The 24,114-nt window shown below is 49.2% G+C and overlaps 1 protein-coding gene across 1 annotated transcript in view; it reads left to right on the top strand.

Annotated features, from left to right (window-relative positions):
- The window catches only part of LOC148591750 (ras GTPase-activating protein nGAP-like), a 113,237-nt gene that overhangs the window by 7,606 nt on the left and 81,517 nt on the right, over positions 1 to 24,114 (top strand). Inside the window, 6 exon segments of the mRNA XM_088536998.1 lie at positions 16,002 to 16,108; positions 17,526 to 17,635; positions 19,786 to 19,939; positions 21,120 to 21,218; positions 21,529 to 22,080; positions 23,948 to 24,092. Of these exon segments, the coding sequence (XP_088393124.1) occupies positions 16,002 to 16,108; positions 17,526 to 17,635; positions 19,786 to 19,939; positions 21,120 to 21,218; positions 21,529 to 22,080; positions 23,948 to 24,092 (1,167 nt within the window).

The raw sequence follows: 24,114 nt of genomic DNA, 5'->3' as shown, positions 1-24,114 counted from the left end.
GATGCAGATGTCCCTTGGCCACAGATAAGCTTTTGATTTCTGTATCTGTTGGTGTGTATAGTGTGTGTGGAGTGCCTAGGCACTCTGAGAAGAAAGGTAGGTGAGATGTCTGAAAGAGAAAAAACAGAAGAGAAGCCAAAGAAGTGGTGAGGGCAAAGCCTATGGCTGGCTACCACAGGAATGCTGTATTTTGGCCATGAAAGCCCTTCCTTGGCAAGCCTCAATCTACTTGCTCTTCTTAGTCCAAGCAGGTGTAAAAGCCCTTTGAGCCTTTCCTCTGCCTTCAATGGGGTCAGGCACTACCAGCGTTTCTTCTGCCTTGTGCTTGCCTCTTTCACTAGCAGTCCCTCTGGATGTGGGGCAGTTGGGGACTGCAAGAATTGGGAGGGACTTTTCTGTAGGCTTCTGTAGTGTGTGTGGGGGGCACTTAGTTCCACTCTGCATGTGAAAAGACTTTCTCTTGCAAGAAACACTGCTATGGCAGTGATGCTGCATGAAGAAAAACACTGGAGAGGCTGCTGCTGAAGTCCCATTGAGCTCTATAAATGCAGGAAATAGCACCAATAACTGGGGCTGAGGAGTGAAAAAGAAGAACAAACATGAGGGGAACATGACAGCTATGGAATGGCTCTCGTTTCTGCATATTTTTCTCCTTCCTACCTTGGGAGGTGGTGCACTGCTGAGGACGTGGAACACTCCTAGGCTTTACTTTGTGTTGTGAGATAGGAAATTGTAAAGAAAGAGGGTAAGGGCAGTTGCTTGGCATGTAGCACTCCTGAGCTGAGAGCCTCTGCAGTGCTCTGGTTCTGAGAGCCTCTGCAGCTTCTCTTGGCAGCCTGAGGAAGTTCTGTGGGCAGATCTATACGGACCATCAAGTATAGGAATATGTAGGAAGAAAGGCAGGTGTAGGCAGGGATGAAAACAGTGGCCTGATTGCTTGATGGATAAAGGTTTTTCTGAGGCCAACTAATATGGGAATATAGAGGATGAGTTAATTGCATCAGTATTGTGAATTGGGGGTGGAAGATATGGGAATACCATGGGACATGGAGGGCTCCAGTTGTGCCCTGGGTTCAGAGCCTTGAAGAGCCTCCAGCCCATCGTGACCTATTTTGGCAGAGGTTCTTTGGCAAAGCGTAGGAAGGGGAGAAACCTCTGCCGCTGACTGTGGCAGCCGTGCTGCACGGCCAAAATCACTTTGTGTGCCCCTCCTGCTGGCAATAACCTTGACTTGTCTGCAAAACCTTTGTCCAGAGCAGAGGAGAGCAAAGGGAAGCAGATAGAGAGCACGCTGCCCCTGTGCTGCCCATGGGAGTGAGAGATTTAGGCGCGGGAGGGCAGAACGGTGCCTCTCTTGGTGCCGTCTCCGTGCTGTGCTGGAGGCAGCTTTCCTGCTCGCAGCAGAGAAGTGGGTGGTGGCAGGGGGACGAGGAAGAGGCGACCCGACCTGCGCAAGCTTGGCTTCCTGCAATAACGCTGCGAGGCTGCAGAATGGAGAGGCCTCTCATTTAGGTCCTTTCACCATTTTAGAGCTCTCATTTGGATGGTATTCCCAGTGCCTTGACTCATGGCAGTTCTATGGGTCCCTTTTGGGACTCAGATCCTCTTTCAACATCCTCAGATCCTCTTTTGACATCAGCTTGTATAAATCCTACCTACACCCAAGCATCATTGCACAGCATTATTTTCATCTAAAAAGGCTGTTATTTAATCATTCTAACCTTAATTTTGAAAATTAATATAATTCTAATTAATTTAATCTTGACATTTGGAAAACAATTCTGATATTACAGTTCCACCTCTTCTACAAAGAGTACATTTTTGTCCTTGGCAGAGCTGGAGATGGACTTGCGTTGAATGAAGAGCCACTCCACTAGTAACTAGTATTTTGTGCAATGCTTTTCACGGCATTCTCTTCTCATTCATGCTCTTGTATTATTCGCTCCAATCCTCAGAGTCATCTGAGCATAGTGTAAAGAATGGCTTAATTATTCAGCTGGAATACCATTCTTCTAGGTGTGGTAGAATGTCCCTGTACCCTCCTGCTCCTTCCCCCAAGAGCTTGCTTAGGAGCAGTTTTTATGTATCCAATAGCAGAGAAGGAACACACACAAGAGTGTAACTTGAGAACAACACCCGTCATTTTATTTAGAAAACATAACGGACTACTTAGAAAGGGAGGGGGAAAAAAACAATGAGACTTTTCTGGAGGCGGCTGAGGCAGCAGTGCTGGGAAGGGCAGGCTGGGTGCAGATGCTCAGGGGCTGGCACGCTGCAAGAGAGCGGCAGCTCACCGTAGCAGAGGGAAACCCTTGCTTCCCTCCTGGCAGCAGGAGCGATAGCGCTTCTTCGGTGGGAGCTGTTCAGGACACCTTTCTTCTGGAGACTGCTCTGTAGGAGTGGGAGGGGAGGAGGGGGAAGCGAGGCTCCTCTTGTGATTCCCTCTTGGATTCTGCTTGTGGCTGCTGCCTGATGCTGCTCCCAGCTCAGGCTGAGGGTGGTTGGTGTCTTTGCTGGCCACGGTCCATAGCACATTGTGTGGCTGAGCAGCAGTACTGGGTGTGCTGCAGGCGCCGTCCTGAGTGTGTGGTGAGGGAGGAAATGTCCCGTGAAAGGCCTCTGCCTTGGACATGCCAGCAGCTCCCATTGCACCCATGGCCTCAACACGACAGCAGTCCTCTGGTGGGAGCGGAGTGCTATTTTTCACCTCTGTGGCCCTTTCTTTGTCATGACGCACCTTGACATACATCTGCCTTGGTCTCTTCTTGGTGGAGGTTGCAAGCATCAAATCTGTAAAGCAGATTTGCACAAACTCCTCCTTTTCCAAGGGATCTTTGAATTCTTCCTTGGAGATGTCTTCCAAATCCTCATTGCAGTAGGAAGGGATGTTGAGTGGCTTGTTGCCTGTTGGAAAGGGATTGGTCTCGTGAGCCGATGTGCCATCTGTATGCTTGGGAGAGCCCGGTGCTTCTGAAGGAGATGGGGGTGTCAGATCCCAGGGCTCTTCTACTTCTTCTTCAGAAATTTCCTCCAAATCCTCAATGCAGTTGAAGACAATGTTCATGGGGTCATTGCCTGTGGGACCGGGATGCCTCTCGGGAGGCAATGTGCCATGTGTGTGCTTGGCAGAGCCCGGTGCTTCTGGCAAAGCTGTGGGCGCCAGATGCCAGGGCTGTTGTGGAGCTGGCACCTGGAGGCAGTGGTCAGCCCTTGTGGTGGAGCTGCAGCTGGGCTGCTGCCCCTCATGGGCAGCACAGAGAGGTGCAGGCGCGGGTGCTGGCTGCAGCTCTTGCGTGGAGGTGCCGCTGGCTGCCTGGCTGGCTGTCAGCGGAGGAGCAGAGGAGCTCTCGCCCGGCTCCTGCTCCTGCTCTCCAGGGCAGGCACGCATGCTGGCGCCTGCTGCACCTCGGCCACTGCGCTCCGTTTGCTCAGCCCTTGCTTTAGCCAGGCCGCTTGTCCCTTGGAAGGCTCTTGCTGGCTTGAGATGGGAGGAAAAAGGAGCAGTTGTCCTTTAAAGAAGGCAGGGCAAAGTAGCGATGCTCCAGCTTAGGGAGGAAACGGTGTCGAAGCACAAGCGCTGTCCAGGGAGACTGCAGGTTCCAGAGCAAACATTCCGCCAGAGCCGCTGGCAACCAGCTGCCGGGGCCAAGCAGCCCTTTGAGCCTTGGATATCACAAACACAGAGCCATCGGTGTGGTGCCTTTGCGACGTGCCATCCCTGAGCAACGGCCTCTCCAGTAGGATGGAGGCTGCTCCCGGCCATAGCAAGTGCTTTGCCACCAAAGGCACCTCTGTCAATTCTCTAACAACAGCTCTCTGCTGTGTTTTGTTTCAAAAGGCCAGTCCAGCTCCCCACTGCAGGACTGAAAGTTACGCCTGACCATGTCTAAGGGACTTGTCTAAGGGTAGCTTAACCTTTAGCTTCAGTGCTTCCATATTTCATTGACTTAAAACAATTCTGTATGAAACCTATCTAGCTTCCAGCTAGAGAGAAGCTGCCCTAGCTATAAAACGTGCTGGAAGGAAAACAGGGAGTGCGTCTGCCTTAAAGCCACCCTCATCCCTCAGTGTGTGCAGGGGAAAGAGAGCATTGAAGCACAAGAAAGCACATGCCCTTTAGCTGTGCTCTCCCTAACACAGGACTCAAGAGGCAGGAAGATGCCATTGAATTACCCTTGGGCCTTTCTAGAAATGCTCCAGAAATGTTCCCGCTGGTCTGATCACTCCATCAGTTACTCATGAGTGTTATGGCTGTGGTTACTGATCTGGCACGATTAAAGTGAGTCAAGGTTTGCAGGGCCACCTATCTTCCCTTTGCTCTTTTTCTGCACTCATTCGACACAGAGGAGCAAAAGGGTTTTTTTGGATCCGATAGCCGAGAAGGAACACACACGAGAGTGTGACTTAAGAACACCACCAGTCATTTTATTTAGAAAAGATAAGGAACTACTTAGAAAGGGAGTTTGCTGGAGGTCGCTGAGGCAGCATGACATAACAGCAGGATCAGCATTGCTACTGTATATTGATACTGTGATAATCAAAGCCAAACAAAACAACACACGCACACACACAAGGAAAGAAAACAGAGGAGCCCTGACTCCCATCACCCCCAACTACCACCAAACAGGAGTGTCGTGCATCTTTGCACAGTGTCATCACTCTGATTAGAGAATGGCAGCGAACATGGGGAAGTACAAGCAAGCTTGTCGTTCCAAAGCCTTTCGGCCCTAAAGCCCTAGGGATTTATTCTGAGCCTTTAATCCTAGCCTTAAACCCCTTTAGCCCAAAATCGTACCTCTTTATTCTTATCCTTTTAGCCCCAAGCTGTAGCCCTAGCCTTTCATCCTACCCTTTCCCACTGCTGCTTTTATCTTAGCCTGTGCGGAATCACAGAGGAGCAGGAACAGCCCAGAAGACCCTTCTAAGCCCAGGCCTTGGGTATTTTCACAGCCTTCCCACCAGGGGTGCCAATAACCCAGTGACCGATCCCAGAGAAAGGCACTCCCTAATCTTCTACGGGTGACATCTATATCCCCACATGTCTTTATCTTCACCAGGTGATCTTTTCCTCCTAACTACTCCTATAATTATTGGCCTCAGAAAATCCTTTATCCATCAAGTGATCAGATAATTGTTTTCATCCTTGGCCATAATAACCTTTCATCTATATATTCCCATACCAGCCTTTTTTTTTTTTTTTTTTTTTTCCCTTTAGTCTTGTTCTAGCCCTTTAGGCCTAAGCCCTTAAGTGCTAACCCCCACAGTCCTGATCTCTTTACCATTTAACCACAAGCCTGTTAGTTCTAAAGCCTTTAACCCTAAGGCATTCAAACCCAGGCCCTTTAGTCCTAAACCATAGCCCCAGCCCATTAATCCTAGCACTTTAATGTTAACCTTTTAAGCCCAGCCATTTAGCTTTTTATCCCTTTAGATCAAGACCCTTAGCCTTAAGCCCTAAGACTTTAATGCTAGCCCTTTAACACTCATCCTTTAATCCTACCCTTTTCATCCTAGCCCTCTAGGCTTTTACCTTTTAGCCCTACCGCTTTTGCCCAGAACCCTGGTGCTTTAGCCCTAGCTGTCAAGATCTTTACTGCCTACGAATTAATCCTAAGCCCTTTAGCCCTAAGCCTTGTTGTCCTAGCCCTTTGGCCACAGCCCTTCAGACCTCAGCCCTAACCCTTTAATCCTAGCCCAGTACTCCTAGGGCTTTAGCCCTTAGCCCCGGGAATGGGGTTACCGAGTGCCTCTGAAAACCGCCCTGCTTAGAAAACCCCAGCTCCAGGACCCAGCTCCCTGCAGGCGCTGGCAACGATCGACTCCTCGCAGAGCAGCCGGGACAGAGGGAAAAACCCAGACGGAGGTTAAAAAAAAAAAAAAAAAAAAAAAACTCATTCTTACCTTATTTTTTAAATGTTTAAAGAATTCTAAATGCTATCTACAACCTGGAAAAAAATAATTACACACAAAGTTAGACAAAACAACCTGCAACACCCACCCATCCCCACAGTATCACAGTCACCAGCACACACTCTCTCTTCCTGCTCTAACAGGCAGACACCACCACATTTGCAGAGAGCACCCGGGAATGGGCTGACCGAGCACCTCCGAAAACCGCCCTGCCTAGGAAACCCAGCTCCAGGACCCAGCTCCGTGCAGACACGTTCAATATCAAAAGCAGCCAAAGTGCAACTGCCCACCAAAGCCGAGCATCGCTCCTGCTATCAGAACCATCTGCTTCCAGCATTTGCTGCATAAGAGCAAACGGATGCAATCACAACGGATGCGGGTCTCGGCGGAGACTACAAACCGGAGCACAAAAAAGCAGCCCGTGTTGAAATGCAGCCAATCGAACCCTGCTCTGGGGGAAGGGGACGTCTGTGTGAGCTGCCCATGGAAGGGGCCCCTTCAGACTTGGCCTGGGAAACTGCTGCTGCAATTTCAGCTCAGGGAAACGGAAACAAAACAAACAAAATACCCCAAACCTAAAAAGATACAGAACAAACCCAAAAAACAAAGCCCCCACCAACAACAAAAAAAATTTATCCCCAACAAAAACACCATTTCTTCCTACCCCCAGCCAAGATTTCTTCTAATGCTCAGAGTTCTCTCAAATCCACCTCAGATTGCCCTGCCCTACCCAATCCAGCATGATAATCATCTACTTCCAAGATCTTAAAAGATGCTACATAACAGACAGGGAGAGCTCAGAGGCAGCTCTCCTTGTAACATAGAATCGTTTTCGGACACTTGAAGATACAAGAAGGATGCTCATTGGAGCCTTGAACTCTCCAGGAATAAAGGCAGAGAAAAGTTGACACAAGGGCAGCTGCCTGCGCCCCAGCCACGGCCACGGCCCTGCCTCCCGCGCCCGCCGCGCGCACGGAAAAGGCCCAGGGCGGCGGGGGACGAGGGGCCGCAGGCAGCGTCCCCAGGAGGGCCGGGACCCGGCCCCAGGACAGGCTCAGGCCAGGTTCACGCTGCGGACGACTCCCAGGAGGGTGTCTGCTCCCGGCAGCGCCAGCGACACGGCTCTGGGATCCCTCCGCAGGGGCTATCGGCTCTCTGGCCAGCCGGGCACCGCTGCCAATTCCAGCGCAGCGAGACCGGCCCTCCCCGCAAGACCTCCCGCTTCCCCGTCTCGGCCTTGGGAGCAGCCCCCAGCGTTTCTGCACGGGCACAGCTGGTGCCAGGGGGCACTTCCAGCTGTTAACTCTTTCCTTCACAGAATCACAGAATCCTTAAGGTTGGACGGGACCTCCAGGGATCACCTAGTCCAAGCCCTGCACACGCAGGGTCACCCAGAGCACGTGGCACAGGGCTGCGTCCAGGCGGCCCCTGGAGATCTCCAGAGACGGAGACTCCACAGCCTCTCCGGGCAGCCTGTTCCCGTGCTCCGTCACCCTCACTGCTAATACGTTTTTCCTTAAGTTCCTGCGGAACTTTCGCTGTTTCAGGTTGCGGCCGTTTCCTCTCGCTCTGTCGGTGCCACCGCTGGGCAGAGGCCGCCCCCTCCCCCCGCCGCCCCCCGCGCCCCAGGAGCGGCGCCGCCACGTGGTTGGGGGGGGTGCGCGCATGCGCAGTGCGCTCTGCCGCGCTCGCTGCTGCCCCCGCGTGTCGGGGCGGAGGCGCTGCAGGAGCGGGGCGCGTGCGCGTGCGCAGTGCGGTCGGCGGCCCCTTGTGGCGCGCGGCGCATGCGCGGCGGGCGGCAGGTGCGCGGCGGCGGCGGGAGCGCGCGGGAAGGGCGCGGGGGGGCGGCGCTCGCGGCCCGTGGGGCGGCCGCGGCCGCGTCCTGCCGGCGGGGGCAGCGCCGCGCGGAGGCGGCGGCGGGGCCGGGGGGCCGGGGCGCGGGGCCGGCCTGCCCGTGTGCGGGGTGTCCCGGGAGGGCTGCGCGCGGGGCCGGGGCGGGGGGAGGCCGGGGAGCAGCGAGAGGGGGGGCGGCTGCGGGGGAGGACGTGGCCCCGGCGCTCGGCGTCCTTGGGCCGGGCGGCTCCTGCCGCTGCAGAGCGCTGGGGGCTGGTGACAGGAACCCGAGCCCTCGTTGGGGTGGGTTTGCAGGGCAGCTCCGCGGAGGGGGCCGCGCTGCAGAGAAGCGGCCGGGGCGTCGCGATGCCGTCGCTGCTGCTGCTGGTGTCGGGATCTGGGAGCTGCTGCCTTTGTAGAGGTGTTGATTGAGCAGACATTGGAAACGGAGCAATGTATTAGCTGGTAAAGTGTCTTTCGTGGACGTGTTCATGTTCATTTGTGATCCCCAAATGCAGAGGACGGAAGCGTGTCCGAAGAGGATGTCCTGTGTGCAGCGGGTGGGAGCGTTTCTGCCGTTGCCGTTGCCCTGGGCTCAGTGCGGGCTCAGGGCCGACCTGTGGGCAGCCCCAGTGGAGCGGAGTGAGCTCGGCCGTGGGGCCACAAAAGTGGCCACCAAAGTAAGTTTGCTCCAGCAGAGAACGGGGCTGACACAGATCCGAGCAGCAGCTCCGTAGTCAATAGGGCTGTTTTTTCCCAGTACAAACTGGGAAAACCTGTAACGGCTTTGGTGGTGTAAGACTTTTGGAGGGGAAAAATTCTTTGGAACGGAAATGATTTTGGCAGAGGAAAAAAGAAATAGAGGTGAGTGGATAATTTTTTGAGAGGATAAAATATTTGGAAGGAAAAAATGGAAAGGAGACATTAGGGGGGAACATTTTTCTGGAAGGAATCTGGAGACTCTGTTTCCAACATGCCTAAATCAAATCAACACTGGGATTGCCTGGCTTGGGTGGTGGGTGCCTCCTGAAGACATTTGCTGACTGCTGACAACTCCTAAATCCTCCTTTACAGGGAGAGAACAGAGAACCTGAATAATTCCTGTGAAACCTGCCCAGGCAGAAACCTCCCTTTATATCAAGTTGGAGACACTTGAACTTCGAAGTTCAGAAGAGATGATTGGGGGACTAAAGAAAAATCTCCAACTCTTCTTATGCTTTATAATTATTTTAAAGCTGTTGAAGAAAGGAAGGACTTAAGTATTCCCGTGTTTGCCTACTTGTAGGGGGAGAAAGAGGAAGTAAGAGACTGAGAAGAGCACCCTCCTTTCATGATCCCCCCATTCCTAAGGAGAGAAAGAAAGAGAGAGAGAGAAAAAAAAAAAAGAGCAAGAAAAGCTTTCCACAGCCTCCAAGGTTAATTGCTTTGAAGGAGTTGTGCGGGTGGAACCATTGTCTTCAAGTCCAATCTTTTTTTTCTCCTGCTGAAACTGCAAATAATGATGCCAATTTTAACAATGGTTTTGCAATATGGATAAATGTCTTCCATACGAAAATGACTAAGTCTTATGACAACTAAGCACTAAAGCAATTAATATGAAATAAGCATGATATCCAGAGTGCATGCAGACTGTGTAACAGTGATAAAATACTGTATAAATGCACTGGCTGAAGAGAGCCTATATTTTTTCCAGGTAAAAGATGTTGAAGTTCCCTGTTAGCTTAGTGACACCATCCAGCAGATGCTGAAAACAAAATGGAGACAACACAAGTTTAAAATAGCATAAGACCTTCTGGAAAAGCTCTTTAAGTCTTCAGGAGCTAAACAATCACATCACAGCACAACTGACTGCCAACACTGTTCAGGAGCTGTGCGTGGAGTGAGGCTGTTGGACCCACAGACAGCAACCGGGCAAGTGGAAATAGTGCCCACAACTGCCCATCAACCTCTGCTTCCCTCACAGCAGCGAGGGGAGAGAGTTCCCCACTTTGTTCTAAAGAACACTGAAAACAGACATACCACAAGCTTGCTGTAATCCCTCACAACTGGGGCGTCTGGCTCTTTAGGAATTCCCATGGCTTTCTCCGTGTTCATCCGTTGCTGCTGTTCTGCCTGAGAACATCCCGCTGGACTCTCACAACGCATGTAAGTTTCTGGAATGAAAACATGAGGTTTCTTACTGCCCAGTTGTCCAGTCTGTCCAGGTCCCTCTTTGTGGCAGCGCAGCCCTCTGGGCTATCGGATACTCCTCCCAGTTTGGTATCATCAGCAAACTTGCTGAGGGAGCAGTCTGTGCCTTCATACAGGTCACTGATGAATAAATTGATCAGGACTGGGCCAAGGACTGACCCTGGTGGACCCCGCTAGCTACAGGCCTCCAACTAGACTCCACACCACTGAGCACCACCCTGAGCTCTGCCATCCAGCCAGTTCCTAATCCACCTCACTGTGCACTCATCTATCCCACACGTCCGGAGCCTGCCCAGGAGGATGTTGTGAGGGATGGTGTCAAAAGCCTTGGTGAAGTGGAGATAGATGACATCCATTCTGTTCAGCCTGGAGAAGAGAAGGCTGAGAGAAGACCTGATATCTAAGACAAAACTGCTTAGATGTAAGTTAACTTCTAAAGAGCCTCACGACTCACCAGAACATCTGTACTTACGTGTCCATCTGTTGTAAAAGCTTAAATGTTATAGTGCAGTAACAAAGTACATTAAAACCAGATCACCTGCAAGCATAATTGTTAAATACTTAATACAACAAAAGATATTAAAAGATATTAAGTAGCAAAAATGCTTTTTCTCTGTTTTAAACTTCCTGCTAGAGTCGGTTTCTTTCTAAATAAGCTACTGTAAAGCAAAAGAAAGGTGGAATTTTACATTTAAGAAATTAGGTGAGCTCCCACCAATGCAGCTGCTTAGAAAGAATCAATCTAAAAATACAGCTCGAGAGTGCTGAGTGACAATCACCAGTTCCTTAGATACGATTAAATATTGCTACAATTTAGAGGTTTTGTAAATTTATTTATCTCATTTATTTAACTTTCCTCACCCTATTAAACTGTTTTCTTTGTACCTCAGTTCCTAGTGAGGTGCTCACAGGGGTAAATGAAAATATTAGTATGAAATTAGTGTAAAATAAGGTAAGAAAGTATTAGTACAAGATGAAAGTGCTTGAGCAGGGGAGTTGGACTAGGTGATCTCTAGAGGTCTCTTCCAACCTCAGCTATTCTATGCTTCTGTGTATGTTGCACCTTGCACCAACAGGAGTTTATGTATCAAACTGTCGAATCCTTATGAAATATAAAATGAAATGAATGGTAAGAAAAACTGCCAGAGAATGAGTATTTGTGCTAACAGACTAATGACAAATCCGTTTTCTTTCCCAATTCGTTCTCCTTAGGGAAATGTGATTTAATTGTCAGGGGGTGCCGTGATGTTTTGGTGCTTTTTTGTTTTCTGGTGCTTTGGTTTCTCGTGAAGCTATGTAGCAAACTCTTAAACTCTTTGCAGTGAGTAATTGTTTTGACTATTACTGGTGTAGCTGACTGGGTACCTCTATTGGCTAACATGTTTTAGGCCCGGAGCATGTATAGTCCGTAAGGGACAGCAGTTTGTGCTGAGGTCACTTCTTGCTTCTTGCACTCAGAGACAAAGCCTGAAGCTCCTTTTGTTATAGCATGTCCCAGGCAAGGGCTTGTTACGAGAGCCCGTGCCCTGGCACGAGAGTCAGCGTTTGTATGAAACCCCAGATTCAATTAGCCGTGTACTTCTCATCTTCCAGCTGCTTCTTACAGAGGATTAATACTCTCTCAGAAATCAGAATCCCTTAACTGTATATTACACAATTTGAGAGATGTTGATCCTCATGAAAATGCAGATGTAGTGGGCAGCTCGAAATGTAAGAACATTCCTTTAATTTGACTGACTAATCTACCTTGTTTTTTCCTGTAGTTACTTTACTTGACACTTATTTCTGCATTTTGGCGCTTGGCTAGTTCCAATTTATGCATTTGTTCAACCACAGACCCAGGCAGCAGCTCTTTTCCAGAGGTTTTGATGAACAGCATGGAAGAGTCTCGGTCTGTCCCTTCTTCAGGAAGGTGGTCTTCCTCACGAGAGCAGGGATGGTCACAGGTCTTTTAGCAGGTCTTACCTGCCATTTACTCCAGCCACTATGTTTTTTAATGACTCCTCTGTGTATATATGGTTAAGGGTGGTTACGGAAGTGAATTTGTGAATGTCTTGAGAATTGCTGATTAAACTGGAAATATTAAGGTTTAGGTCTTTATTTTAAAACAGAAAACAAAACCAACCAACCAAAAAAGAAAAACACAGAAAGAAAGTCAAGGGTAAGCGGCATCCTGCCAGCTAAAGAATGAAGCTGTGTTTCACTCTCTTCTCTTGACATCCTGTCACTTCTTAAACGTGATTTAATTTGGCTGTCTGCTGGTCTTCACCTGCAGGAGAAAATGCAAATCCAGAAAGCAGTTTGCAGGAAATAATTTAAGCTTGGAATATTTGAAAATAGTCTGAGTCCTACCCTAGCTGAAGAGATGGTTAAGTCAGCTGCTCTTAAACATTGTGAGTGTTTGCCTTGTAAAATAAAAAAAAAAAAAGGCAAACTGTATGGAAAACTTACCACATGAAAGAACTGTGGCAGTAAAGACCTATAAAGTAGAATTTGGCTAACTTTCTACTTCATTTTCTTCCAGTTAATGCTGGGAATGAGGATGCCCCTTATTTCAGCTGTGGGAAGGATGCTGCTGTATCATCGGAAGGCAGGATGGTGCTGGCTACAAAAAAATGAAATCGCGTGGTTTTTTAAGCCGACTGTAAAGGTGATGTACAAGAGGAAGCGGCCGTGCCTCCGTGCCGTTCCCAGCTCCGCGGCTGAACGAGCTCCGGCGGGAATTCTGTCGCCCGGCTCGGTGCGGCGACGGCTCCGCCGCCGTTCCCTGCGCGCAGGCTGCATTCCAGGCCGGAGAGCGGATTAGACTCTCCTTCCCAGATGAGCAATGAATTTAACGTTCAGCTGCTTCAGGAGTTAGTGAAATGTTCCACCTTCTACACTGGCTTTAAAACTGGACTAAGAGTAGTGATTCTTAATGTCCTGTCCGTGTTTGCACTTGGAGAGTCTTTACAGCCCGAGCAAAGGGTTGAGGGATTTTCTGTGTTTCCTGTGGATGTCCCTGTTGTTTCAAGCAGGTTTGTTAGGGATGGACTGAATTTTTCTCCGTTCAGTTACGAGCAGAGTCAAGCTTTGTTGGAGGAAAGGCACATTATTTCTGCATAGTGGCACACTTGTGAAGAGCTTGGTGCTTTTTTTGTGTTGCACTGTCTGTGTTAAATTATTAATCGCTGAATTATTAATTCACCTGAAATTCTCAGAGACTGGTTATAACATCAGGTGTGTTGTGAACCCGGTTTGCATTCACCAACCAGCTCTCTGCTACTGCCACTGAGTAAATAAACCCTAATTACTCCTGATGTTGCAGACGCACAAAGCATTCAGATTCCCTTGTTCGTTTTTGCTGGTAGCACGATTGAATGTGCAATCCTGAGGGGTGTTATCAGATAAAAGGAAGATAAAATTAACTTTGGAAAGAGATTTCCAGGCTTAAAGGGGCCTGCAGGGAGGTAGCAAATCAGGCAAGAGCGTAGGAAGAAGGCTGAGCAAATTTGAAGTTTGCATGCAGTTAGCACTGAAAGTTGCTTTGGGATTTCAAGTTATTCCTTCAGAAATTCTCTTTGTTCAGAAGAGAAATTCCTTTCATTGTTGATTTTGAAAAGCATGGAGAAAAAAGCAGAAGCAGAAATTGGTGAATCAGCTGAATTGTAGTTCCCTTAATGGTTTGCAGTTGAGATTAGAAGAAGATCTTTCAAATATGGACTAAGTGTAAATGAACGTCTTAGATGTCCTGGTGTCTGCATGCAGCCTCAGAGCAAGAATGTGTGTGTGGGAACTCTCAATGTCAGCAATACGTAATCTCTTAAAATACATAGAGCTTGGAATGGAATGGGGATGGTCTAGTCTACTGTAGTAAAAGAGCAAATACAATGGGAAAGGTTGTATCATTTAATCCCTTGATTGATTTGTTTGATACAAATCAAGTTCTTACGTGGAAAGAAGAGCACAAGGGAGAGCTGATGGAAAAGATAAAAATCGGAAGGCTGAGAAATGAAGGCTGGGCTATTTCTTGAATGTAACAGTAAGGTGCTGGGTAAGGAACTGGTGTGCAGTCATCCTCTGTCTATATCTTGACACTCTTTCTGGAAAACCTCCAGGCTTGCCATTCCCTGGAAGCCTGATTTCAGTAGCAAAACCCATTTAAGGAATTATTCACCCATGAAGCCACATGGCAAACCGAAGTGAAAGCTTTATTTAAAAAAAAAAAAAAAAAGCAGGATGGCCAAACGCTCCCACACAACCCCCTTCTAAGCAGAGCTGCTGCAGAGTAACGCCGTTGTCTCACGTGGCTCAAGTGTTTTGAATGTGCTCGTGTTGTCATCCCGGGTGCAAACCAAGTACGGGGGCGCCTGTTGCAGCTTTGCAAACTTGTGCCCTCCAAACATACACATCCATACTTGTGCCATCCAAACCACCACAACGTATTAAATAGGGTGTGTGACCTGAAATCTGAGTATGTCCTAGCGGCTAGGCAGGAAAAGTGAGTTTTAGAGCAGGGAAGGGTGTAGAGCTGCGCAAGAGAAGGATTGTGCAGAAATGAACAGAAGAAGTGCAGATTTTCTCCTGAGAATAATTAACATTTTTCCTGCTCTCCATTTTTTCCTCTTCCTAGACCTCTAATGAAAGTCTGCACTTGCTGTAGGGAGAAGGGGCACTCGAGACTCTTCCTACAACTGGCAGCAGGGTAATAAGGGCATGTAATCCTTTATAATCCTTTCTACCGGTTTATAAGATCCATTTCTCTTCTGGGAATCCAATGTGTGTTGTGAGTCAAATGGGAATTTAACTGTGAGCGAAAAACATAACTTGAATGTTCAGGAGCAGAGATGAGTGGTCGGGGCAGAGGATGGTGATGGGAGGGGAGCGAAGCCGCTGAGCGCTGTCGCGGGCCCTAGGGCTGCCTTTGAGGAGCTGTAGTTTCAGCCTGTTGTTTGGAACCCTGGGAACCAGGGAATGGCCCTGCGTTGTGTGCAGCTCGGAACCGTTGTTGTCGTGATGTCACAAGGCGCCGCCAGTCCGCAGCGCCGCGCACCTGCGTGTCCCGCGGGTTCCCAGCGCGACCGGGCGCTTGTCTTCATGCTCCCGCCCGCTGCGCTGAGGAGTGCGACGCCGAGGGCGCGATGGGAGCTTCCCTGCAGCGCTGCATCGTGTGCTGCTGCTTGCCGTTCACGCTGCGTCCCCTGCCCTGGGGCCGTGTCTCGCGGTGCAGGAGGGTGCGACCGGAGCTTTATGCCAGCTCTGCATCCAGAGGTGCTGCTCGCGCTGCGTCCTGCGCGCCCGCGGCGGGGGAGCGGGGCTCGGGTACCCCTGTGCGGGCAGCGGCTCCCCGGGCTCGGCGGCGTCCCCGTAGCGGGCAGCCCCACAGCACCGTTATGGGGGTGAGCTGCTGCGGGGCACCACGGGGGCTCTTCAGCCCAAATCTGTCACGCTACCCCAGACTGGCTTCAACTCCAGGCCTAATACTGCAGTTGCCCCCGGCTCCTTAGTGTTCATTCTCAAAGCTTGTAAGAAAGCTCAAAAACTGTTGGCACGCTCAGCATCTGCTAGGTAAACTACTCATAAGACTTGAAGACTTGTGGTTTCTTTTGCTCGTTATTTCCCTAATTAACAGGCAGCCTGGAGCCGCAGCGCCGCGCTGCAGGGCCGGCTTGCTTACCCGCCGCGATGCGCCATCTTGTCCTCCAGCGCCCGCGGGGGCTGCGCGTCCTGGCTCCGGCGCCATCCAAACCCCGCGTGCCAGGGCATCGTGGGTATCACTATCCCTGAAGAAAGCTCGTAATAATATAAAGTTTTTGGAATAGTAGCGAACAAACAGCAATCGAATCATAAATACCAGCGAGTATGGATCTGCAGCAGTGTTTTTTTTATTTTAACTGATTACTGCCTATGAGCAAGTGGGATTCATAACCTTTAGTCTGTGAGCGGAAATGCCGTTGTAATTTAGCGAGTAAATCAGAGATGGAGGAATTGGGCAGTGTTTTAATGCACTCGAAACTGTGTCGGGGCGCCCGCGCGGTGCGGCGCAGAGCCCTCCTGCGCCCACTCACCTCCCTCCTCTTCTCTCTCAGAGGTCCCGGCAGAGAGGTCTCCTTGCAGGCAGAGCATCTTGGGGACCAGCACGTCGGAGAAGACCAACTCCATGGATGCGGCGAACACGTCTCCTTTCAAAGTGCCGGTGAGTCCGGCTTTCCTGCAGGGGAGCAAATTTTCCCATCGAACTGGAGGTGGAGGTTGAAATACGATAATGTATAAACAGGCTCTGAGGAGGAAAGAGTATTTAGTTAGTATTTCCATTTTTTCAGGTGGTTTTGGTACCTGCTGCTGTATATTACGGGTAATATTTCTGGGAGATCTGTAGTTTGCTTTTTTCTCCTGGATGGATCTAAGGCTGCAAATAGTGACACATCAGCATTAACGTGGGCAGCAACCTATATAAATACTTCTGAAGTTGCTGCCGGGGTTTGCATTCTATATTCAATTTTTGGCTAGGAGAATAGTTCCTCTAGGTTGGTGATGGCATGTTATTTTTGCTGAGCCTGTAATGTTCTTAATGAAGGGGGTAAAGGAAGGGGCACCCATGGTGGCTCCGTGCAGCTGCTCTGCGGAGGGGGAGAGCCGATTCCACCCCTCAAGTGCTGCTGAATCCTACTGGATTAAGGAGCTCTCTGTTTGCTCGGATCGTGCTGAGGAAGGCGCAAACGCGTGTGCCTGCAAGCCCTGGAAGGAGCTGGATGCAATATGGTTTAAAATGCGTGTTGTCTTCCAAGCCCCATGCGGGGCTGTGGCGCAGGGTGGAGCGATGCCTGCTGGAAACAGCCGTGACTTCCCCGCGCGCGGAGGTGCCTGGCGCTGCCCATCAGCAGCTGGAGCTGCAGCGGCGCTGCCAGGGGAACACGTGGCTCCCTGTCCTCGTGGCCCTGTGGAGCGCGGGCTCGGAGGAGGAGGTGCAGGCGGTGGTACCAGCAGCCCAGCAGCAGTTGTTTAGAAGGCAGGTTAGCTGGACATGTAATATGTTTAGCTCCTGGGTAGATTTGGGATTGAGTTTTGCTTCAAAACAGCACCTGGACAAGTATCTGAAGTCACTATACTGAAATCTTCAGAGATTTTCAAGTCTGGATAGTGAGAGTTTTGAAACTGCCTGTTTTTTGGTACGGCTGGTTGTATCCCAGTCCAAAAAGAGAGCTTGGATGCAATGGACACAAGGCATCTTCTAGTCTTAATCCAAGAACTGAAAACATGGTGTGTGGAGGGGAGCATAGGGTCAAATACTGAGTACCCAAGACTACTGCTTGCTAGTAGCGGAGGGGGGTTGTTTGTTTAATTTTTGAGTCTTTTGAGTAGTAATTGGAGTTCACTGAAGTTCACCTGTAACATGAGCAGTGCCGCTTGTTGCAATTCAGAGCTGTCATGCAGGGGAATGGTCATCAACAATCCTGTCCTGCCCCTCTTTCTGCTCCGGGGAATCCCAGTACAGCAGATCCCTCATGGCGGTCAGTGGGAATCACTGAGTGTGGATGCAGTGACACTGCCCTGATTGATTTGTTCCCGGCACAAGAGGTTCCCTGCTTCACTGCTGTGACTTCTCGTTTTAGGGCTTCTTCAATAAACGTCTGAAAGGCTCCATGAAGAGGACAAAGAGCCAGTCAAAACTGGACAGGAACACAAGTTTCCGTCTCCCTACTCTGCACAACGCCGATGACAGGTAAGAGTCAGAGCATCTCCCAGGTGATCTCACCCACAGAGTGCACCTACGGCGTGAGTATTGCTGAGCACAAGCCCAGAGAGGTAAGTGAGGGAAGGATTTTATTGCCAACTGTCAGATGGGTGTGTTTGGGACTGACTGATATGTTAGGATATGCGATGCAGCACCAACACAAGGCTGAAAACGAGGATCCAGGAGGCAAATGAACAGGGTGGCAGGGCCCGACACTGGGATTTGGGAAGGAGCGACCTGGAAAGCCAGTGGTGCAGAGAACCCTGGATAAGGACAAGTGTCCACGTGATCCTCCTCCTTTTGGCCGTGTGTCCGCCGAAGCAAGCGGAGGGCACGCAGCGTGGAAAAGGAACATTCTTGGAGAGCAGCAGAGCAGGAAGAAGCCGAGAGGAGCTTTCTTTGGAGAGAAACCTTTGTGCGAATGAGCAGCACGGCTCAAAAGCATGAGCCTTGTGCCAGGCTTGACTGCTGGGTTGGTGAAACCTCGTGCTGCAGTATCGTGAGAGTCAAGAGCACTGATGAGTCCTGCTTGGAGAAGGGAAGTGTCTAGGCACTGCTCGACCTCATAGGTACCTTCTGTTGGAAAGCCTGAGGCTTCATGGAGTTCTGTTCCCGCTGGTTGGCCACGCAGGCAGCTGCATGTAGGGGTGCTGAAAGGTTGTAGTTAAGTCTACTGCTTTTCTAAGGATGCTTCATCAATCAAACCACAAGGGAAACTCGGTTCCATCATAAACTTGAAAATAGTTTCTTCTCTCCCCACCACCGCCTGCCACCACCCCAAAGTGTCAGTGTGTATCTCAGAGCACCTGCAAAATGCAATTGGTGGATCCAATAGCAAGAAAAACAACTCTGAAGTCATGTGGGAATGAAGCTCTTAAGATGAAGAAGAGATTAGGATGCTGGGAGGAGAAGGGCTGGAGGGAAGAGGCGTCCAACAAGATCTCATCTGTGTTTTGAACTATGCTGCTCTTTGGACGTTTTTCCAACAGCAAAGTCAGCTCCAATTTTTTGGGTGCAAAAGAGGGTAGCATAAAGTAGCTGAGTCTGTGTAATTATTTGGAATTCATAGGAGGGAATGCCCATTTCCTCCCCATTTCCTGCTCTCCCTGCCCCTGTTTGTTTCTCCTTGCAGGGCAGTAGGAACATCCCTATCCTGCCCCGTGAATCAGCCCTTTCCCGTTTTAAGCAGATAGTGCTCGGTGGCACCATGGTGCTGTGCAGGCTTCCAGGGCCAGGGTGACTGATAACATCTACCTTTTCTTGCTCTGACAAACACGGAGCCCTGCTTTCAAAGAAACTATTGTGTAGCTTTATAAAGCAAAGCCCTGTGAGGTTGAGAAGGAAATCGAGGCTGTCCTCATGTTGTTTTTCGCATGCTGCTGGGGCAAAATTCAGTTCACCTGTAGTTTGTTTTCGGAAGTGAAAGCATTAGTTTAGGCCTAAAAGTATTGTGTCTTTATTGTAGCTTATCAGCTCGGTGTTGGCCCTGGGGAAGGGCCCAAGGTAAAGATGCTATCACCTGTTTACTGGGCTGTTGACAGCAGATCTTCCTACTGCACACAAATGTCACCGTAAAATCGAACTGGGAGAATACAGAAAAATTTTCAGTGCCTTGGGTAGTTGGTTCCAAAATGCCTGGAGGAGGGAGGGGTATTTCTAGGGACAAAGAGGAGCCTGCACTGGTAACAGTGTCGTGGAGGTGACCCTGCCCAAGCCAAGGGACATAGGGACTGGTCAGCTAAAAGAGAGAAGAGCCACAGGTGTCGGGCTAGGGGCTAAAGGTGAGTAGTGGAGACATGGGGAGGAAGAAAAGGGGAAGCATTAATTGCAAAACTTCAGTATAGCTGAACGACTTGAGCGCCATAAAGTGGGAAATAATTGTGTTTGACTTTAGGTCAAAGACTCTATATCTTAAGAAAAAAAATTGTATCTAGCAGGGGGTATTTTTGCTCCAACAAGAGCAGCTACCGTTCTGCGTTGGTTTAGAGATGTAGAGATGTAAGTGTGCTTTTTGCTGTTAGCAAATATTTCCCTAGTTGAAGAAACACCAACAAGTTGTAGCTTTCTGCGAGATGCTGCCACATTTCTTAGAAATGGTCAGAAAAATAATGTTTCCTTTCCCCGTTGTTGTTCTTCAGGTCACATGGATTGCCAAAGCTGGAAGAGTCCCGTTCCCATGCGTCTTTACTGAGCCCGGGCAGCGCGGTGGAGACCTTGGATCTTGGGGCAGAAGAAAAAGTCTTTGTCAAACCACTTCACAGCAGCATCCTTGGACAAGACTTCTGCTTTGAGGTGAGCACTTTCCATACACCCAGCAGATTATATGCTGTCAGTCAGTTTGAGTACTTATGTATTAGAGCATGCTGGCCTGTGATGAGGCAGCTGGAGAGCAAACTGGGAACACATGTTCTCCTGAGGTCTGCCGAATTGGCATGAGATCCCCAAGTCCTGATGGCTTCAGCCAGTCAGCAAAAAGAAAACATTCTCAATTACTGCATCTTCTAATTGAACTTCTCTTACCTTGGGAAATCTCTAGGCATTTGTAGTCAGTACGTGTATGTACGCCCTAAGCGTAGCTATTGCTTGTAAGCTGGATTTTCCTCCTGTCACCTAAATTCACTTGAAAATATACCGTAACTGAGAAGTGTCATTTCCACTGTGAAGCATCTTGCAGCAGCTCAGCCCCTTCCCAGGTTGCTTGAGGAAAAGCTTCGGCAGCTGAGCACATTTCCATTGCACCGGGCAGCGGGGAGCAAAGCTCTTCTTTGCTTTTCAACCCGGGCTGCCTCCAGAACAGGCTGTTTGTGCTCCCACAGTCATTTCCCTGCAAGGGCAGCACCAAGCTGGATGCGCCCAAGGCCGTCGCGAGCGGCTGTGGCAGGGGAGAGTCAATGTGGCTTCAGCTGAGTCCTTTGCATGTGTCTAAAGCTCTGCAGTACAACCTGGAAGTGGCCCTGGCAGAAAGCCAGCGGGTAGCAGGCTCTTCTCTGAGCCTTGGCCAGGAGCTGTTCCCACTCACTTGGCATTAGCTCCCTGAAGTCACCATTTCCAGGGAGTTTTGCCTTGTGTCAACACACTGCTAGTTCTGTCCTTCCGCTGTTCGTGACCAAATCATCCGGTCCCCGGGATTTTCTGGGGAAAACTGCAAGCATTTCATAGCTATGGATCAATTAACAAGTGTAAAAAATATTTGACTGGCTGATTATAGCCAGATGTATTGTAAGATGTTTAAGAGTCTTTTAAGAGTAACCTTTGGCCCTTCATATGTTTCCTTTTAGTTTGATATTAGTTTGAACTGACTTTTTTTTTTTTTTCTCTGTTTTCTGTGGGCCTCTCCATCTCTGCTTTCTGGGATCTTCTAATGCTTTCCTGCCTTTTTCATATTTACTCGCTGTTTCTCAAACATTCCTAGTTGTCATCTTTACTTTTTGCAGGACTTGCTTGATCTCAGCTGATCACTTATATATTGCAGGTAACCTGCTCCACTGGCAGTAAATGTTTCAGCTGTTCCTCAGCAGCAGAGAGAGACAAGTGGATGGAAAATGTACGCAGAGCAGTGCAGCCAAATAAGGTAATGGAAATTCCAGAAATAAGGAAGCAAAGGACATGCAGCTCCATGGGTTAATGGGGCAGTACAGCGCTGGCAAAAGGAAAAGGGATTTCAGAGCTGGGTGAAAGAAAGTCAGGTTTTCCATGGGTAAACTTGAGGTAGGTCAGCTCTAGAGCTGGCATGCTGCCTCCCTGGGAGCTTTCTGAGAAGAAAAATGTTCTAGCCCCTACCTTGGACATGCAGAAGACAGCAAGTTGCTTCTGCTTTAGGAGAGAATATGTTGAATTTCCTAGAGATTCTGAATCAAAGCTGAGATCTTTCTTCTGTGCAGGACAACTGCTGTCGAGCTGAGAATGTGCTTCGTCTTTGGATCATGGAGGCAAAGGACCTGACCCCTAAGAAAAAGTACTTCTGTGAGCTGTGCCTTGATGACACTCTCTTTGCCCGCACCACCAGCAAAACAAAAGCTGACAACATTTTCTGGGGAGAGCACTTTGAGTTCTACAGCCTCCCGCCTCTTCAAAGTATCACAGTTCACATCTACAAGGATGCAGAGAAGAAGAAGAAGGACAAGAAAAACTATGTGGGCTTGGTCAACATTCCTGTGGCCAGCGTAACTGGTCACCAGTTTATGGAAAAATGGTACCCAGTGAGCCCATCTACACCCAAGAAAGGGAAAGCAGGGAGACCTTCCATTCGGATCAAGTCCCATTACCAGACCATAACCATCTTGCCCATGGAGCAATACAAAGAATTTGCAGAGTTTGTTACCAGCAACTACACTACGCTGTGCTCCGTGCTCGAACCAGTGATCAGCATCAGGAAAAAGGAGGAGATGGCTGGTGCTTTGGTGCACATCCTGGAGAGCACAGGGAGAGCAAAGGTAAGAGCAGGCGGCCCCTGTCCAAGTGACTCCCTCTTGCTGCTCGCACTGGGTGTTTCTGGGGCTGCAGAAAGTAGGAAGCCTGGGCTGGCCTGACCGCACGCAGCAGCAGAAGGTGCCTGTGGCATTTCTGGATATGGGATCAAAAGCTAGGAAAAGGGTCTAGAAAATACTTTCAGGGGCTTGAGCAAATGCATGTGGATGGGTTTCTTACCAACAAGCAAGTGCACTGGTTGATGCCAAGATTGAAGATACTCTGTGCCAAGTGAAGTGGCTGAAGTAGGAGGGACCATCCAACCTTATGTTACTCATTGGGGACTCATTGAGTGTTTAGGAATCTTAAGAGAGAAATAAGCTAGAAAGTAACTTCCAGAAATGCCTGTGATGGGCTGAACTGCCATTGTTGTCTCAGGCTGAATCAGTTAATCACTTCCAGCCTTGATTTGGTCAGGGTTTGAACAGCTTTTACAGAAGCTGTGCTCAGTGTTATCAGGGCTTAGTGTGCTCAGGGATGTTATCAGGACTTCTCTGTGCATACTGGAAAAAAGTGCGTGAAAATGTCCTGTAGGGCTTAGACAATTTTGAGAAGTATTAAAAGGCATCGATTTACCTGGCTGCTCCTGCCAAGCTGGGTGTGTGAGAGGGGTGCCCAGCTGTAGCCGGCGGAGTGAGTTACGCGCCCCCAAACACAAGTGTGAGGGTTTGAGATGTGGAAGAGCAGCCGTCGGCAGCATCCAGGTGACAGCCCCACTCAGCTGCTGTGAAACAGCCTCTCGTGTGCCCGTAGTCGTGTACCCTGCCCGCCTTGACGTGCCCCTCTGAAGGGGGCTCTCTCAATAAGAACTTGTTCCTCACCACGCTGTTTCTCAAATCCAGGGAAGTTGCTAGCTGGGATAACTCCTCTAGGATGGTACTAAAATGCTTTTTGAAAGCAGCCCTTGGATTCCTGCAGTGCTAGCTGCAAGGAGTAGGCACGTTAATGTGATCAGTTTGTCTTTGCAGTGCCACAGTATTTTTGAAGTTCTCTTTTCTAGACACATTGAGCAGCCTGGGCCAAGGAACCTTTGCAGCTCACACTGTGGTGGTGCTGATAGAGATGCATGGTCCCAGCATGCACTATGTGAAAATATTTCTGTCAAATTTCATCAGAAAGCAATAGCTAATTTGTTCTGAATATTTGCCCTAGTTTGTTCTGAATATTTTGTACTGATACATTAGTTTTGTATAATCAGTAGGGCTCGGATGCCTTGCTGCAGTGCTCTTTGGAGGACATTAATGTTTGGAGCAGCACTAGCAAGTCACAGTTATCATTTAGTCCTAATTTAGGATCATGGGTATTTTTTTCTTTTGAAAAGTAAAAAACCTCGGACAAAAGTACAGCTCCTGTCCTGGAGATTCATTAAGTACCGAGTGTTTCTTGTGATGTGCTGGGTGTCCTTGGCTCATAAGCACTTATCACTTGAGGAAAGAAATATTACTATAGGACTAAGCCCTATATTAAGTGGTTTTTCACAGTGATGAAACTCGATTGCTGCTTCCATGCCATGTAGATCCACAGCAAGTATGCCAACATTTTTTTCCAAGTCCAGAGCTGTTTTCATTTTGTGAATTAAGTTGTTGTAAGCCGTTCTTCTTAATTAAATTTTGCTGAGCTGCAAGAATTGATTCCTAACTTCCATCTTGGGTTTTTAAATGTATAGTTTGTCTGTGTTCAGCATGAAGAGCAGTCCTTGGCACCCCATGTCCAAAGCTAGACAGTTATTTCAGTGATCCTCTTGCTCCTGTGTTTATCCTTCCTCCTTGGTTTCTGCCTAGAGTGACTGAGTCCAGTTAGAATAACCTCTGCCCATGTTACTTTTTTCTTCAGGACTTCTTGACAGATTTGGTGATGTCTGAGATAGATCGTTGTGGGGAGCACGATGTCTTGATCCTCAGGGAGAACACACTTGCTACCAAAGCTGTTGAGGAATACCTAAAATTGGTAGGGCAAAAGTATCTTCACGATGCACTAGGTAAGAAAGTGCCAACCTGTCT

Source organism: Tinamus guttatus, unplaced genomic scaffold, assembly GCF_059628265.1.
Source record: "Tinamus guttatus ecotype Peru unplaced genomic scaffold, ASM5962826v1 Tinamus_guttatus_pri_ptg000712l, whole genome shotgun sequence".
Taxonomy (NCBI): domain Eukaryota; kingdom Metazoa; phylum Chordata; class Aves; order Tinamiformes; family Tinamidae; genus Tinamus; species Tinamus guttatus.
The sequence above is the reverse complement of the archived record's forward strand: the minus strand, read 5'-3'. Positions and strand labels throughout refer to the sequence as shown.